General features: G+C 41.8%; 1 protein-coding gene across 2 annotated transcripts in view; it reads right to left on the bottom strand.

Moving 5' to 3' along the window:
• Positions 1 to 18,975, bottom strand: part of MTBP (MDM2 binding protein) — a 68,122-nt gene that overhangs the window by 44,235 nt on the left and 4,912 nt on the right. For both annotated transcript variants that reach the window (XM_026646234.2, XM_026646240.2), the window contains exons 3-9: positions 17,229 to 17,302; positions 16,978 to 17,129; positions 9,907 to 9,965; positions 8,734 to 8,878; positions 2,364 to 2,481; positions 1,212 to 1,346; positions 239 to 333 (exon numbers count right to left, since the gene is read on the bottom strand). In XM_026646234.2, coding sequence (XP_026502019.1) covers positions 239 to 333; positions 1,212 to 1,346; positions 2,364 to 2,481; positions 8,734 to 8,878; positions 9,907 to 9,965; positions 16,978 to 17,129; positions 17,229 to 17,302 — 778 coding nt within the window. The remainder of the gene's footprint in view (positions 1 to 238; positions 334 to 1,211; positions 1,347 to 2,363; positions 2,482 to 8,733; positions 8,879 to 9,906; positions 9,966 to 16,977; positions 17,130 to 17,228; positions 17,303 to 18,975) is intronic.

Raw genomic sequence — 18,975 nt, 5'->3', positions numbered from 1 at the left:
GTTTAAGAATATTAATATGCATCTTTATTTTATTTAGTTAGTTTTATAGAAGCGCTAAAAGGTGCCTGTCTGTATAATCTAGGCACCTTTGACATAACTAAATATACATCATAAGTTTAGCAAATTAAGGTAACCCACCACAGCCCCCGTTCTCTTCCACCCATTTGCAAACACCCGGGGGGGCGGGGGGGGGGGGGGGGGGGGAAGGGAGATGATGAGCTTTGAAACAAAAGGATACAGCTCAAATTCAAGACCGGATACAAAATAGGATGGCAGATCTGAGAGCACCACCAACCGCATGAATTCTAAGACAGGACCATAATAATGAAAAACCTGAAAAGAAATTAAATTCAGAATTTGTAACTTTTATCTTCTGGATATTATTTCAATGGGACTTAATCATTTGCTTTAAGTGCTTTGCTGAACTGGGTCCTTATTTAGGAACACATTTGAAGCAGGGAAATGGGGGTGAGAAAGAGAGGAAGGTTTTGCAATATAGTCAAATTAAAATATAATTAAACATCTTAAAAGGGCAAACTTATGGAAGGTGCCTAAAACGATTCTTCCAATAGATTCCTTAGAATACACATATGCATATGAAATAATATGTGCAGGGCTACTTCTGAGCCCATCTTCCCTCAGATACTACAAATAAAAATCATTCAAGACCATACAATTAAAGACAAAATATATTTAGAACCTTTAACTGTAAAAAACTATTAACATTCATATATATAGTTACATTAAAGGGGTTTTTATATTAAGTATTTTCCACCAATAACTATGGATTTTGACTTTTAAACTTTAAAAGATGACCAATTTCCACTGGGTAAAAATGGTACAAGCAATTTTCAGAAAAAAGTGTTTAATAATAAAGTGTATTTGTACAAGTAAATAAATGAATATATGCTTCAACATGCTACAGCAGTATTTAACATTAAATTTTTTGAAAGCTAAGAAATCAGAACCATTTTTCATTTCTACTTTGAGAACGCAGTATCACATTTTAGACATGTAATTAGATCAAATATCACTGATACTATCCAGATAAAATATGAACAAGATAGGCCGTAAGAGCTGTACGTTACAGAGTCAGTACTTTTATATTTGTTTTTGAATCCTGACTACCACTTCCCTCATTATTAATTTTCTCAGGAAGGTAAAAAAAGTGAACTATTGTAGTTCAAAGACAGATCAAACACAGGCCTTACCTCTGGCAAAATATTAGTAGTCTTTGATTGTGCTGTTTTCTTGGCAGTGAAGCAAGTATTTAAATGCGATGTGCTGAATGGCTTGGCCGAGACACTCTTTATACAAAATTTTGGAAACCTAACTTCAAATCCAAACTAAAGAAAATAGACAGAATATTAAAAAAAAGGCAGATATAAAGCCTGATGTTAATGAGATGAATTAGGTTAGAAAAATTCTCATGTTCTTGCATATCAAGCATTTGGTGCAACTACCGTGTTTCCCCGAAAATAAGACAGTGTCTTATATTAATTTTTGCTCCCAAAGATGCGCTAGGTCTTATTTTCAGGGGAGGTCTTATTTTTCCTGGAGCTTCGGGGCCTTATATTCCGGGGTGGCCTTATTATCGGGGAGGTCTTATTTTCGGGGGATGTCCTATATTACAGCGAGAGGCAAAACTGGAAGTAGGTCTTATTTTCGGGGGATGTCTTATTTTCGGGGAAACAGGGTAGCAGATGAAGAATGAAATAAAGTTTACATAAAGCAAAGCATTATTTTAATAAACCCATTTTTCTTCAGTCAATTAGATATACAATTACTTTAAAAGGATATGGCCCAACAGATTTCAACAAACAACTAAGTAGGAATAATATTAGGGTTGGGTAACCAGGTAATGTACTCAAGATTAAGACATTGCAAACACAAGCAGGGTCTTCTACAGTTGAATGGTTGCTGTTTTTGCACAAGTGCTAGATGTGGGTTTTCATCTGAGTACTACAAAATAGCACAGAAAGAGGATAAATGGTTGGTCATGAACAACAAAAGATTTGGCTTAAAAAAAAAAAAACACACACACACACACACACACACTCACCCACCCACCCAAAGGTAAAGAGGGTAAAAAGTTAGGCCCCTAAACCATGAAACTCCACAGTTTAGTTATACCGGGGGGGTGGGGGGGAGGGGGGGAAATCAGTTTGTACTGTCTCTGTTTAGAAAAAAAAAGCGTTAATTATTAAAACTTGTTCCTATATAATTAGATTGTTAAAAAATTCAGATGACAGCATGAAGTTTAAGCATTTATAATACAATACGTATCCCATAACAATTTCATGCACCATGTGTACACAGTGAACCTAAACAAAGTTAACCAAAACTAGAAAAAATTAATTTACCTTTCTTTCCCATATCTGAATCTCTCCTCTCCACAGCTCTTTTGAATCAATAATATTTATTAGATTATCTGAAGCCACAACATCTGCTGATAGGTAGTCTGCAATTTTTTGCCAGCTACTGTAAAGAAAAAATAACGAATCTCATTTCACCTAGTTTTACAGATTAACATGCTATGTGGTTTAATCCAATGTATCTACTAAATCTTAGCACTAAAAAGACTTCTGAAAATATGTAAACGCAGACAAATATGTATAACTTTGTACTCTGAAAAGTACAAACTCTTACAGAAATGCTGGCTCCCCCTTCTGCAGGGGAAGGTGTTTCCATGCTCCACAAAGATGACAGTAGGGTGCATTGACATGTATCGAGCAATGGCTGGCTTGGCAAAATGAGTCGGCTTGTAATTAATAGTCTTGTGGTCTGCACGTCCTACTATTGGCCATCTCTGTGTACTAAGGGGAATAAGGAGGCATGGATAGAAAGGGAAGACATTGGCTTCTCTTGCCAACTAGAGGATCTCCCTACCCTTGTTCATCGTTTGTAGGTTTACATGTTGTAAGAGCAGGACTAGGTTGCCTCATTATGCATAAGGGATATGCAGCACAGCACGGAGCTAAGCCTACTTGATCCGAAGCAGGTTGCACAGGGAAGTGTTGATTGCCATACTTGAAATCAGGAAGGAATTTTCCATCATGATAAATTGATCATGATAGTTTTTTATCTCCCTCTGTGGGTATTAGCAGGTGTCTTATGACAAGTAAATATTTTCTCTAGCTATAGGCATTTATTTCAGGACTACGCGTTTCCTTGTTTTATCACAATTTTGTTGACCAGGTCTCGAGCACTGTAACATATTATGAGATTAACCCTCTCTCTCAAATTCCAGGCTTGGATTTGAAAGAGAGCACATGGTTATGGCAAATGACAGCAAGACAATGGAGGACTGAGCCTACTTATTGGACACAAAGCTTAGGCACCCCTACTCTAGTTCCCAATTCTCTTCATGGGGAAAAAAGCAGCTGAATGACTTGTGGTTAAAAATAAAACATATCCAAAGTCATTCTATATTTTACACTGAGCTGACTAGGTGAGAGGGTAATAGGCAATCAGCAAACTTGTGTGTAATTAAAAATATTCAAGTGAATAGTCTTTACTTCAAAAGACAAAAACAGCATCTTGAAACCCATTTTATAAAAAATACAAATCCAGAATCAAAGTTAATCAATAATAATTGTGTGTTCTAATATATTAACTTTATACAATATGTTATGTAAAATGAAGCCAGAATATCAGGGAAAACTAGATCTATGAGGCAAAGTTAAGTAAACTGAGATCAAATATATTTATATACTGTGCCCTAGAAATTAGAGGCATTTTAAATGCTGTATTTCTGTCGGCCCCTTTGCTGAAAGCATGTATTTACAACAATAGAATTGTCTGGATAGCTCCTCCTCTTCTCTAGGGCCTGGTCTACACTAGGCTTTTATGTCGAATTTAGCGCCGTTACATCGAATTAACCCTGCACCCATCCACACCACGAAGCTATTTAGTTCGACATAGAGCTCTCTTAAATTCGACTTCTGTACTCCTCCCCAACGAGAGGAGTAGCGCTAAATTCGAAATGGCCATATCGAATTAGGCTAGGTGTGGATGGAAATCGACGCTAATAGCTCCGGGAGCTATCCCACAGTGCACCACTCTGTTGACGCTCTGGACAGCAGTCCGAGATCGGATGCTCCGACCAGCCACACAGGAAAAGCCCCGGGAAAATTTGAATTCCCTTTCCTGTCTGGGCAGTTTGAATCTCATTTCCTGTTTGGACATCGTGGCGAGCTCAGCAGCACTGGCAACGATGCAGAGCTCTCCAGCAGAGATGGCCGTGCAATCTAATAGAAAGAGGGCCCCAGCATGGACTGATCGTGAAGTCTTGGATCTCATCGCTGTGTGGGGCGATGAGTCTGTGCTTTCAGAGCTGCGCTCCAAAAGAAGGAATGCTAAGATCTACGAGAAGATCTCAAAAGCCATGGCAGAGAGAGGATACAGCCGGGATGCAACGCAGTGCCACGTGAAAATCAAGGAGCTGAGACAAGGCTACCAAAAAACCAAAGAGGCAAACGGACGCTCCGGATCCAAGCCCCACACATCACGTTTCTACGAGGCACTGCATTCCATCCTAGGTGCGGCCGCCACCACTACCCCACCACTGACCGTGGTCTCTGAGGATGGGATATTGTCCGCGGCCGGTTCCTCGTCGGACATGTTAGCGGACGGGGAAGATGAAGAAGGAGATGAGGAGGACGAGGCAGTCGACAGCGCTGGCACCGCTGATTTCCCCGACAGCCAGGAGCTCTTCATCACCCTTACCGAGATCCCCTACCAACCGTCCCCAGCCGTTAGCCCGGACACAGAATCAGGAGAAGGATCAAGCAGTAAGTGCTTTAAACATCTAAACATTTATTTTTAACAGAACTGGAATATTTATAATATTAACAGTGGGTTTTTCATGATTTCTTTGCCTTAGGCGCTTAACTATTTAGTCCCAACTATTTAAAAAAAAATCAAACAATGTCTGGTTTTTCATGATTCTCCAGCCAAAGACGCTCCACTCTTTACTTCCTGCCAGTGCAGCTACACCAAAATACGGTCTATATGGCCGGGGATCGAGACGAAATCCTCATGGGAGATCTCTACGTAGCTCTCCTGGAGGTAATGTTCAAGCCTGGTCATCAGGTTCCTGGGGAGAGCGATCTTATTTGGTCCCCCATGGTACGAGACATTTCCCCGCCACGACACAATCAAGTATTCTGGGATCATCGCACGGCAGAGCATGGCAGCATACGGCCCTGGTTTTTGCATGCTTTCCCTAAGCATGCGTTCCTTCTTGCTGTCCGAGATCCTCATGAGGGTGATGTCGCTCACGATGCCCTGCTTTGAATTAGGGAGGGGAATGTTAGTACTGGGACTGCTTTACAGCCACGCGGTGGAGGGAGAGGGGCAGCATACAGGGATCTTTCCCTGGGACAGCCGCGAGGGGGTGGGACAGGGGCAGAGTCCATGCTAGCCTGATTGCTGCCAGCAGAGACTGGCATTGCTTTCAATGTGAAAGGAGGCCAGTGCTACTATTAAAGTTTTAAGCAGCCACAAGTCTACGGCTTACCATGTTTGCCTGCTACAGAAGTTCAGGTGTCCTGCCCCGCTTCTCAGATCGCCACTGCAAGACCCCAGGCACTGAAGGCGAGGGCCGAAAATTCGACCTTGTCCTGAGTGCGCATGTGAGAGGTGCAGTGCATGGTCTTGTTCACAGAGAAAGACTATGTTCTTTGTTCACAACAAAATTTATCTGTCTCAGGAATTCACTCCCTTTTTCCCATTCCCACAGACACATCTGCGACTGTCTCCCAACCCAGCCTGGCATCAGACTCCCAGAGGCTAGCGCAGATTAGGCGGAGGAAGAAGAAGACGCGTGAGGACATGTTCTCTAATGAACTAATGGGCTGCTCCCGAGCCCAGGCAGCCCAGCAGACACAGTGGAGGGAGAACTTGTCCCAAATGCACCGAGCAATCATGGAATGGGAGGAGAGGTGGCGTCAAGAGGACCAGCAGGCGACTCAAACGCTGCTTGGACTAATGAGGGAGCAAACGGACACGCTCCGGCGCCTTGTGGATGTTCTGCAAGACCGGAGGCAGGAGGACAGAGCCCCGCTGCAGTCTATCTCTAACCGCCCTCCCCCGCCACCAAGTCCCACACCCCCCTCACCCAAAGTCCAAAGAAGGAGGGGCGGCAAGGGCCGTGAAAAGTTTCACTCCACCCCTGCAGAGTGCTCAAAATTTGAAAAGTCCTTTCCTACCCACCTCACACAAGTTTCCCCCCCTCCCCCCGTTTCATGTGTGGTTCATAATAAAATATTCGTTTCTGTTAATTACTGTTTCCATGATTTTCTTTTGGAGGAGAGTCTGTCTGAAGGGGGGGAAGGGGCTTGGTAATTGGACAGGACAGTCACCTTTAGCAGGGTACAGAGGCGGGGGCAGGTCTAGCATCAGGACACATACACAGTGCAGTCACTAGTTACCCTGGTCAGTCTGGGAGGTGGTTTTCATGTTCTGTGTGTGTGGGGGGGGGTTGCTCTGTGACTTTGTGGCGGGGGAGGGCAGTTACTGATCTTATGCAGCGGTCCTTATCCTGGATCACAGAGCCACGCAGCAGGGGATCTCTAACCCTCCTCCCACTGCCAGAAAGTCACCTAGCCGACACATACATGCAGTCCCGCCCAGGAGTGCTGGCAGGCTCCGTTGAAACAACCAGTCCACCACTGCGGAGCCTGTCATTCCTGGAGTTTAGAAGCATCATTTGCATCAGAACACTAAACCTGCCCCCCGCCACAGTCTGCGTGCCCGGTTTAAAACATTCCCGCGAAAACAGTAATAAAGACAACGGTGTTCATTAACAAAACAGAACAGATTTTATATTTTGGGAAGGGGGTATGTAGCTGGAGAGGATAGTCAACATAAACTGGGTAAAGAAACGGGGGCAGGTTCAGCTTCTGTGTCCACAAACTTAACAGTCACTGGTCACCCTGCTCAGTCAAGAACCTAGCTTTCAAAGCCTCCCGGATGCACAGCGCGTCCTGCTGGGATCTTCTAATCGCCCGGCTGTCTGGCTGGGCGTAATCAGCAGCCAGGCTATTTGCCTCAACCTCCCACCCCGCCATAAAGGTCTCCCCCTTGCTCTCACAGAGATTGTGGAGCACACAGCAAGCTGCTATAACAATGGGGATATTGGTTTCGCTGAGATCACAGCGAGTCAGTAAGCTTCTCCATCTCCCCTTGAGACGGCCAAAAGCACACTCCACCACCATTCTGCACTTGCTCAGACGGTAGTTGAACAGCTCTTTTTCTGTGTCCAGGGCGCCAGTATAGGGCTTCATGAGCCAGGGCATTAGCGGGTATGCTGGGTCCCCGAGGATCACTGTAGGCATCTGCACATCCCCAAGAGTTATTTTGTGGTCCGGGAAGTAAATACCTTCCTGCAGCCGTCTAAACAGACCAGAGTTCCTGAACACGCGAGCGTCATGAACCTTGCCCGGCCATCCGACGTTGATGTTGGTAAAACGTCCCCTATGGTCCACCAGTGCTTGCAGCACCATTGAAAAAGTAGCCCTTTCTGTTAATGTACTGGCTGGCCTGGTGGTCCGGTCCCAGGATAGGGATGTGAGTCCCATCTATAGCCCCACCGCAGTTTGGGAATCCCATCGCGGCGAAGCCATCTATGATGACCTGCGCGTTTCCCAGGGTCACTACCTTTGAGAGCAGTACCTTAACGATTGCGTTGGCTACTTGCATCACAACAACCCCCACGGTAGATTTGCCCACACCAAAGTGGTTCGCGACTGACCGGTAGCTGTCCGGCGTTGCAAGCTTCCAGAGGGCTATGGCCACTCGCTTCTGGACAGTCAGGGCTGCTCGCATCCGGGTGTCATTGCGCTTCAGGGCAGGGGACAGCAACTCACAAAGTTCCAGGAAAGTGCCCTTCCGCATGCGAAAGTTTCGCAGCCACTGGGATTCATCCCAGACCTGCAGCACTATGCGGTCCCACCAGTCCGTGCTTGTTTCCCGGGCCCAGAATCGCCGTTTCACAATATCCACATGACCCATTGCCACTGTGATGTCCTGGGCGCTGGGGCTCGTGGTTTCTGACAGCTCTGTGCTACTCTCCGACTTCAGGCCCTCACGCCGGTGCCGTAGCCTCCTCGCCTGATTTCTCTACATCTGCCTCAGGGAAAGGTGTATGATAAGCTGCGAGGCGTTGAGAACGGCCACAACTGCAGCGATGGTCGCAGCGGGATCCATGCTCGCAGTGCTGTGGCGTCCGCGCTGTCACTGATCAGAAAAGTGCGCGAACTGATTTCCCGCCGGCGCTTTCAGGGAGGGAGGGAGGTCAGTAGTGACGGACGGATGACAACAGTTACCCAAAAGCACCCTCTACACATTTTTTTACCCAGAAGGCATTGGCGGCTCGACCCACAATTCCAATGGGCAGCGGGGACTGCGGGAACTGTGGGATAGCTGCCCACAGTGCACCGCTTCCAATGTCGACGCTTGCCCCGTTAGTGTGGACTCACAAAGTCGAATTACTGTCCTTAGTGTGGACACACACGTTCGACTTTGTAATATCGATTCCACATATTTGATTTAAGTGAAATCGAACTACCCTCGTAGTGTAGACATACCCTAAGAGAGAAATCCATACTTTCCTAAAGAATACCTGTCAAGAACTAAGACATTTCATGAGCTTTATTTAAAAACAGTAGTATATGTTGACGCAAAATAAATAATGCACCTGCTTGAACAATTAAAAAAAAAAAAACTTACCCTTTATTGTCATTTGTTGCTATAGTGATTTTTGCAGAATGCCATTCTCTCAGATGTTTCAAGGCACCAATAGCAGGTAAGCAGTCTTTTAACTTGGGGGCATCTCTTTCAGCAGACTGTAGTATTACATCAACCATGGCTCTTCCTGTAAATAAAACACATATGATGTAAATTAATGTGATACTATGACATTGTAGAGCCAAGCATTCATCTCACTTTAAAGAGTAAGCCAAATTTATAAAACATTCTAAGAAAATATGCTTTACTGTTGATTGGGATCGGGTATGTTAAAGGGGCAGAATCAGGAAATGTAGGAACAAGATTTCAAACACTGCTATTGGAATTTCAGCCTGTCTCTTTAGCATCCCCTCTTGGATGTCTTGTCATCAGCTTATGCGCCACAGAAAAACCAAAACGCATTATCTTCTCTCCCAAACGTTCTCTACTTCCCTCCCTTCTCTATCACCATCAACAACTCCAGCCCTGTGACTCAAGTCAACGATATACAGGTTATTTTTGACTCCTCCTTCTCCCTTGCCCCACGCAACCAGACGTGTCTTGTTTCAGCCTCCTCAGCATCTCCAAGGTGTGTACTTTTCTTTCCATCCCCCATAGTGAAATCTGCCACTCAGGCCCTCTATATTCTGCTTTGACCACTGCAACATCTTCCACTCTGGCCTCCCAAAAAACACACATTGCTCACTTCAGTCCAGTCATTTTCCTTGCCTGTTGATTTGATCATCACTCTCCTTTGGATCTCTCCACTGACATCCCACACCACCTATCAGCTAGTGAATCAAATTTAAGCTTCAAAACTCTCTATAATGCCCCCTCCCTACTCACACTTGCACATTGGGTTTCATGTTACCTACCCTCCACCCCCTCTCTGCCAATGTTCTCAACTCCATCTGTTTTCTCACAGTCAGTTACCTCCATCACTTCTTCTACACCACATGCATGGTCCAACCTCTCTGAGCTTATTCACAAGGCAAATACCCTGTCCATGTTTAAGTCCCTCAAGTACCCACTTCTGCAATGCCACCTAGACTGAAACTAGCTGACATTTCAAAATTCCTCAGTTGTTGCTCCCCTTCCCTTAACTTCTGTCTGTCCTTAGACTGCAAGCTCCTCAGAACAGGGACCTTCAAGATAAACACAAGCCTGTGAAGTTACCAGGAGCAGGGAGCTTGTCCGATAACTGATGTAGACTCTCTGCAGATTCTTCATAGACACTGAAATTAAAGAGAGTTACCAGATTGAAAAAGTTAATATACAAAATTATCCAGAACTAAATTACCAGTAATGATATTTAGCATTTTATGAAAGTACACTACATCTTCAAAGCACTAAGCAACCATATAAACCCTGCAAGGAATCACTGACATTTCCATTTTACTTGCAGGGAAACAAAGGCAGATGGAGAAATCACTTAACCTAAGGCCACAGAGTCAGTGGTAGAACTGAGTTTAGAATTCAAGAGTATCTGGCTCCCAGCTCTGTGATCTGTCCACTAGTCTATGCTGCCTCTCAAAGCGAGTAACCAAAGGTAAAATCTTCAGCTTCATTTACAGCTCTTTACAATCTTCTGCTGTGTAGTACTATAGCTATCAACATATTAACAGTAATGGATAACTATCCATTCTATGTATTTTACTACTTACATTTAATATGAGTAGTTTCATTCTCAGTACTGCACATTTATCTATTACAATAGCATCTACTATATTTACATGTATAATCTTATTTTCCAGAAGAAACATGCAAGGCATGCCTTATCTTGGTACAAGGGACAGCATAAGAACATACACCATTTATACCTTCACTACATAAAAGCCTAGATTTTAAACTTAAAAACTCTAGGAATTTAAGTATCTAAGATTTCAAATAGCCAGAAGAAAAGTGTAATCAATTGATTCCCTCTAAGGTTAAAAAAAAAAAACCTAATATCTCTAGAAAGCCAACTACTCTATATGTTTACAACCTGGCTCTATGCTGCCATTTCCTCACTATCAAGATTTGTTATTTGTTCTTTAGAATAGAAGTGTTTGGGAACTTTTTCATAAGCTCTTCTCTGAATTCAAGTAGCCTGAGCAAATGTTGTGTTACAATTAATCAACTTTAGACCAACCGTCCTGATTTTTGCAAGAGTGAGCATCTCTGTTTGGAGTGATTATACTAGAGGAGGCAAGAAGCTTGTGTTCCTATTACTGTTTTTCTTGTGATTACTTTCATGAGTTCATATTTTGTTACATAGCTGTTTTGCTCTTTGGATTTTTAGTTATTATTAAGGCTCTACCAAACTCATGGCCATGAAAAACGCGTCATGGACCGTGAAATCTGGTCTTTTGTGTACTTTTACCCTATCCTATACAGATTTCACGGGGGAGACCAGCGTTTCTCAAATTGGGGGTCCTGACCCAAAAAGGAGTTCCAGTGGGGTCGCAAGGTTATTTTAGGGGGGTCGCGGTATTGCCACCCTTACTTCTGAGCTGCTTCCTTCAGAGCTGGGCAGCCAGAGAGCAGCGGCTGTTGGCCAGATGCCCAGCTCTAAAGGCAGCGCCCTGCCAGCAGCAGCCCAGAAGTAATGGTGGCAATACCATACCATGCCACCCTTACTTCTGAGCTGCTTCCTTCAGAGCTGGGTGGCCAGAGAGTGGTGGCTGCTGACTGAGGACCCAGCTCTGCTGGCAGCAGCGCAGAAGTAAGGGTGACAGTACCATACCACTTCTGCGCTACTGCTGGCGGCAGCTCTGCCTTCAAAGCTGGGCTCCCAGACAGCAGCCACCCCACTCCAGCTGCCCAGCTCTGAAGGCAGCACTACCACAAGCAGCAGTGCAGAAGTAAGGGTAGCAGTACCACGACCCCCCGACAACTCCGTTTTGGACCAGGATCCCTACAATTACAACATCATGAAATTTCAGATTTAAATAGCTGAAATAATGAAATTTTACAATTTTTAAAATCCTATGACCGTGAAATTGACCAAAATGTACCGTGAATTTGGTAGGGCCCTAGTTATTATTGTTGGATTAACCATCTCCTTCTCTTTTGTATCTCCACTAAGATGTTGTGAGGGGAACGGTGTAACCCTTGTTGTCATGGAAGAGATCCTGCTTGGCTCCCCATGAGGCATAACCACTTCCCCTTTTAAAAGTTTATTGTTGGAATTCTAACATGTGTCAATTATACAAAAGCTTTATTATGCAGATCATATATTGTTAAAAAGCCAAAGGAAAAAACCTAAAATGAAGTTTTGCTTGTATTAGGACTCTGTGCCTTTGAAAACAAGGAGGGGGAGAAAATGGGAAAAGCAAGTAAAAAGCAGAGCCAAGACCAGAAGAGTACTACCTCAGCTGCTCTCTGGCCTACATAGAGGAGATGGAGTGTGAACAGACAAGTGAAAGAGACCTATCAGAGATGTCACTGAACTGTGGGCAAGAACATTGTTGAGCAGTACTGGGAGAACCAACTGCACTACTGCAACTGTCATGTCCGGGCCATGCTGGTGTTACAATGGTGCAGAGGGACCCAGTGGAGGATGCGGTTGTGTTTATCTTTGCTCAGAGTAAGTGAAATAACAACAGTGGGATGAATGTCAGTGCACTCTTGGGAGAAGTTGTGAGTGTAGACACATGGCACCTACCCAAGTGCTTGGGGGTTACATCTGCGGTAGCATTGCCAAAATGCTCCAGTGTAGACAAAGTAAAAAATGCTGTAGTGAAGATCCTATAACTGGTGTTACTTGGAAATAACTTTTGTACATTATTATCAGAATAACAAAAGTGAGTATACAAAAACGAAAAGCCTGATTTTAAAAAGTATATTTGAAGACACACTGCTATCTATTTTATAAGATGCTATGTTTCAGAGAATAACCGACTGGCTCTTTCAGTGGAATTTTTTCCCCATAATGCATTAGCACATATTATAGTTTTTAAACTAAGGGCTGGGGGAAAGTCAACAGGTGTGGAGGAGCACGTGGTTCGGACAGAGACATCCCTTCGGGGAGGATCTATAAATGGAGATTCCCTACGTCCTAGTAAGCAGGAGAGTATGGAAGATAAAATACAGGTACGATCTGATGAGAAACAGTCAAATGAAAAAAGTCTCACTCAATTACATCATGTAATGGCAGACAGCTAAAAAGTGACAAGTTTTTAAAGTGTTTATATGCCAATGCTAGAAGTCTAAATAATAAGATGGGTGAACTAGAGTGCCTCGTATTAAATGAGGATATTGATATAATAGGCATCACAGAAACTTGGTGGAATGAGGATAATCAATGGGACACAGTAATACCGGGTACAAAATATTTCGGAAGGACAGAACAGGTCGTGCTGCTGTGGGAGTGGCACTATATGTGAAGGAAAGCATAGAGTCAAATGACGTAAAAATCTTAAATGAACCAGACTGTACCATAGAATCTCTATGGATAGCAATTCCATGCTAGAATAATAAGATATATTACCAACCACCAGGATGGAGATAGTGACTGTGAAATGCTCAGGGAGATTAGAGAGGCTATTAAAACAAAAAACTCAATAATAATGGGGGATTTCAACTATCCCCATATTGACTGGGTACATATCACCTCAGGAAGGGATGCAGAGATAAAGTTTCTTGACATCTTAAATGACTGCTTCTTGGAGCAGCTAGTCCTGGAACCCACAAGAGGAGAGGCAATTCTTGATTTAGTCCTAAGTGGAGCACAGGATCAGTTCCAAGAGGTGAATATACCTGGAACGCTTGGTAATAGTGACCATAATATAACTAAATTGAATGTCCCTGTGGCAGGGAAAACACCACAAGGGCCCAACACTGTAGCATTTAATTTCAGAAAGGAGAACTACACAAAAAAATGAGGAAGTTAGTTAAACAGAAATGAAAAGGTACAGCACCAAAAGTAAAATCGCTGCAAGCTACATGGAAACTTTTTAAAGACACCATAATAGAGGTTCAAATTAAATGTATACCCCAAATTAAAAAACATAGTAGAGAACCAAAAAGGTGCCATTGTGGCTAAACAACAAAGTAAAAGAAGCAGTGAGAGGCAAAAAGGCATCCTTTAAAAAGTGCAAGTTAAATCCTAATGAGGAAAATAGAAAGGAGCATAAACTCTGGCAAATGAAGTGTAAAAATATAATTAGGAAGGCCAAAAAAGAATTTGAAGAACAGCTAGCCAAAGACTCAAAAAGTAATAAAAAATTTGTTACGTACATCAGAAGCAGGAAGCCTGCTAAACAACCAGTGGGGCCACTGGTCGATCGAGTTGCTAAAGGAGCACTCAAGGACGATAAGGCCATTGCAGAGAAACTAAATCAATTCTTTGCATCGGTCTTCACCGTTGAGGATGTGAAGGAGATTCCCAAACCTGAGCCATACTTTTTAGGTGACAAATTTGAGGAACTGTCCCAGATTGAGGCATCATTAGAGGAGGTTTTGGAACAAATTAATAAACTAAACATTAATAAGTCACCAGGACCTGATAGTATTCACCCAAGAGTTCTGAAGGAACTCAAATGTGAAATTGCAGGACAACTAACTGTAGTCTGTGACCTATCACTTAAATCAGCGTCTGTACCAAATGACTGGAAGATAGCTAACGTGACACCACTTTTTAAAGAGGACTCCAGAGGTGACCCCAGCAATTACAGGCCAGTAAGTGTGACTTCATTACCAGGCAAACTGGTTGAAACTATAGTAAAAAACAAAATTGTCAGATACATAGATGAACATAAGTTGTTGGGGAATAGTCAACATGGTTTTTGTAAAGGGAAATCATGCCTCACCAATCTACTAGAATTCTTTGAGGAGGGCAACAAGCATGTGGACAAGGGGGATCCAGTGGATATAGAGTACTTAGATTTTCAGAAAGCCTTTGACAAGGTCCCTCACCAAAGGCTCTTAAGCAAAGTAACCAGTCATGGGATAAGAGGGAAGGTTCTCTCATGGACTGGTAACTGGTTAAAAGATAGGAAACAAAGGGTAGGAATAAAGGTCAGTTTGCAGAATGGAGAGAAGTAAATAGTGGTGTCCTCCAGGAGTCTGTACTGGGCCCAGTCCTATTTAACATATTCATAAACGACCTGAGAAAAGGGGTAAACAGTGAGGTGGCAAAATTTGCAGATGATACAAAACTACTCAAGATAGTTAAGTCCCAGGCAGACTGCGAAGAGCTACAAAAGGACCTCTCAAAACTGGGTGACTGGGCAACAAAATGGCAGATGAAATTTAATGTTGATAAATGCAAAGTAATGCACATTGGAAAACATAATCCTCACTATACATATAAAATGATGGGGTCTAAATTAGCTGTTACCACTCAAGAAAGATCTTGGAGTCATTGTGGATAGTTCTCTGAAAACATCCACTCAGTGAGCTGTGGCAGTCAAAAAAGTTAACAGAATGTTAAGAATCATTAAGAAAGGGGTAGATAATAAGACAGAAAATATTATATTGCCTCTATATAAATCCATGGTACGCCCACATCTTGAATACAGAATGCAAATGTGGTTGCCCCATCTCAAAAAAATATATTGGAATTGGAAAAGGTTCAGAAAAGGGCAACAAAAATGATAAGGGGTCTGGAACTGCTCCCGTTTGAGGAGAGATTAATAAGACTGGGACTGATGTGGAGAAAGTAAATAAGGAAGTGTTATTTACTCCTTCTCATAACACAAGAACTAGGGGTCACCAAATGAAATTAATAGGCAGCAGGTTTAAAACAAACAAAAGGAAGTACTTTTTTCACACAACGCACAGTCAACCTGTGGAACTCCTGGCCAGAGGATATTGTGAAGGCCAAGACTATAACTGGGTTCAAAAAAGAACTAGATAAATTCATGGAGGATAGGTCCATCAATGGCTATTAGCCAGGATGGGCAGGGATGGTGTCCCTAGCCTCTGTTTGCCAGAAGCTGGGAATGGGCGACGGGGGATGGATCACTTGATGATTCTGTTCTGTTCATTCCCTCTGGGGCACCTGACATTGGCCACTGTCAGAAGACAGGATGCTGGGCTAGATGGACCTTTGGTCTGACCCAGTATGGCTGTTCTTATAGGTTTTTCAGTTTTCAACATGCATTTAAACTTGTTTTACTTATTTGTTTGCTCTCCTTTCTCTCCATAAACTTACTTTAACCTCTTTTCACTCTATCATTTTAAGATAAAGACTGAACAGAATTATAACAGATTATATGCTATACCTGGGATTATCAAAGGGACCTAAGATAGTTAGACATGAGCACTAACTGGAAGCAGGAATTTCTGTTCTGTCAGAAATTCTGACATTTTAAAATTTGTTTTTGTTCAGAATTGGAACAAAGACAAAATTCAAAATTTCCCTTGGAATAATATTCCAAAAATTTCAATTTAGAATCAACAAAATGATTCAATAACGTCAAACCAATATCTAGTATTAAATGTAATATGTTATAATTATTATAAAAACCAAAATTAAATTAATCAAAACAATAAAGTCAAAACAAACAAAATTGTCAAAATCAGTACATTCCCATGAAATGGTTTTGATTCTGACCAGTCTGCATTCTCCAGTGGAAAACATTTCTAAATTTTTTTTGGCCAGCTATATTAGACACTCATTTCACTGAGTTTTGAGCACCTAACTGCCTCAGGCTCCTTTGAAAATCCTGGAGCATGTCACCACAATGGACCCTTTCAAGGAAATAAAATATAAGAATATAATATAAATTTTAACTGTGCATACAAACATCATTCAAGACAGGCGGAGTATTAGGCATTCTAGTCACTGAACAGCTTGAAGTAAAACGACAGATTAGCAAGCATAAATAAACATCTTTGTGATACTTTGAAATTATGTCAACGTTCTTATAAAGCACAGAACAAAAATCAATCCCCTATATTTACATTTAACTGACGGGTTCAAACATCTTGATGTAGAACAAAAAGGGGACATGTTTCATGCCTGTCTTGGCATCTTAATTACATCAGCAGTTAGAACTAATGAAAAACCTTTAAATAAAAAATTCAGTGTGGCTTTACATGGCTCTTAACTTTTATGGAATAACAAAATAACTAAGATATTTTAAAGTAAAGAGTCATGTAAAACCACACTGAATTTTGGATTTAAAGGTTTTGGGGGGTTACTGATTAATTAAAATGGACACAAACTATCATCAAAAGAACTAATTAGTTCTCTTGGTTCCCTTGTTCTGTATCAGATCTGAATCACTACATGTTTCAATAAAAATGTAATAAGCATACTCAATCAGTGACAGTGACTCTCTGCTGCTACTATCTTCCTCCTCAAAACTCTGAATAGCACCCAGGCATTCTTCTATACTGGTTTGGAGAGAGTTTTCATTTTCATTTTTCTTCACGTCAAAATTGATCTCCTCCCAATCAGAACTACAAAACTAATAAAGCAAAAGGAATTTATTAGTCAAAGTGCTGATTTATGTTAATCAAAATTTGCACAGTCAGCAGAAGAGTTACAGAACTGTTTTTCTTCTTACCTGATAGAAATCATATATAACTTGATTTGCAAAATACCATTTCCTCATACCAGGAACGCCAGCCACAGAACATGCTAAAGAGGAATAAAACATTTTTTTAAACATCAGAAGCAATCCACACAGTCCATTCTTCCTATTTCAATTTCATTTCCTTCTTACAAAGATTCTGAATTAAGATTTTTTACTTGTGACCTTACTTCACTGCTTGAGTTAGCAATTTAAGTAACCCAATCGTATATAACTATTCAGGCAAATATAGCCTTTTTTTTTTTTTTTTTTTTTTTTTTTGGCTATTTTTTTTCCTCTATCACTGCAGGCTCTATTTTGGTCATCTGAGGACCTGTCTATGTTACAAATACAACCATATCAGGTAACCTGGTTATAACATGGTTACCCCCAATAAGCTAACAAACATTGTCCTAATTTGTAGTACATGCACAGAATATTGGGGCTTTAGCCTACAGCTATGTTGAAGGTCCAGTCTGCACTACAAATTGATTCCATTTCAGACTGGTTGAAACCAATTACCAGTAATAATAGGGGCAACTGCTTTGTAATCAGTTCCCCCGATATGGCTGTATTGTAGCATAGGTAAGGCATGCATAAAAATTGCAAATCATGCCAGACTAAACTGAATGGTGGTGAATCTGTAGATGGTAAAAGTTACCAGCATTGGAATGTCATATTTGCATCTTAGTTTTGTAGCAAAACGTGCTTAACACGTACATTTTAATATGCCACTGTTGCTTAAGCATTAGTTTTCTTTTGGCATCACAACTAAAGCCACAGGCATTAAGTCATTTGTAAGCCTCTAATTGTACCAAGGATAATGTAAGAGAATTTCTCAGGTTTGATTCTTCACAATTATTCCCTCCCACAATTTATGCACATACCTCAGCTGAATCACAACACTCATCAGCCTGCTCAGATGGTTGATAGAATGAGAGATTAATGTTTTCTCTAAATCAGCAATACAGTGCATTGCAGTGACTTCCTTAAAGCTGTAAACATTGCCAGCTCAGTGGTTTGATAACGCTCTCAAACTGCTTAACTTAAAAGCTGGGTCCCTCCTCATGGCTCATAATCAGCTGTCCACTGGAGGTAATGGGCTGGCCATAAACAAACAGAGCATATCCAGATCAGTTAATTATATTTTGTAAAGTAATTAATTCACTTTTTTGCCTGAAAATTCACAAATTACTTTGTTTAGTTGTTTTGAAATCCAGTCATTCCTGACCTACGCATAAAGCTATAGCCATGGTACTCAGTAAGGTCACAATTGTGCTATGTAAGTCACACACAAATACAACAGCTATCAGAGATTAATAGGTTGATTATTGATTAAGTAAATCAGTAATATAATACTCTGAAACTAAATAGTGAATTTCAGGTATTATCAAAAAATACCAGAACAGGCACCTTAGAAATTTGTATATGTTCATCAGAGGATCTCAAAGCACTTTACAAATGTTCATTACTTGAGGCTCTGAATGTCTCTGCAAGCTTTACAGGTATTACATCCATTAAAATGAACCAGGGCACAGAGAATATTATTTATAATAATAAACCTGGGACCACAAGTATAATAATGAAGGGCCCGATCATGGGAGATAAGGAGCTCATCACCTCACAGGGTCAGTCCTTAGATAAGGTACAATGGGTCTGACCTGAACAAGGTGTTGCCATGAGTGAGTGGCAAACCTGGAGAAAACTCAGTCTGCTATTCTTGCTATTTGACTTTACTGCC

The sequence above is a fragment of the Terrapene carolina genome, unplaced genomic scaffold, assembly GCF_002925995.2.
Source record: "Terrapene carolina triunguis isolate 2854851 unplaced genomic scaffold, T_m_triunguis-2.0 Scaffold58, whole genome shotgun sequence".
Taxonomy (NCBI): Eukaryota; Metazoa; Chordata; order Testudines; family Emydidae; genus Terrapene; species Terrapene triunguis.
The sequence above is the reverse complement of the archived record's forward strand: the minus strand, read 5'-3'. Positions and strand labels throughout refer to the sequence as shown.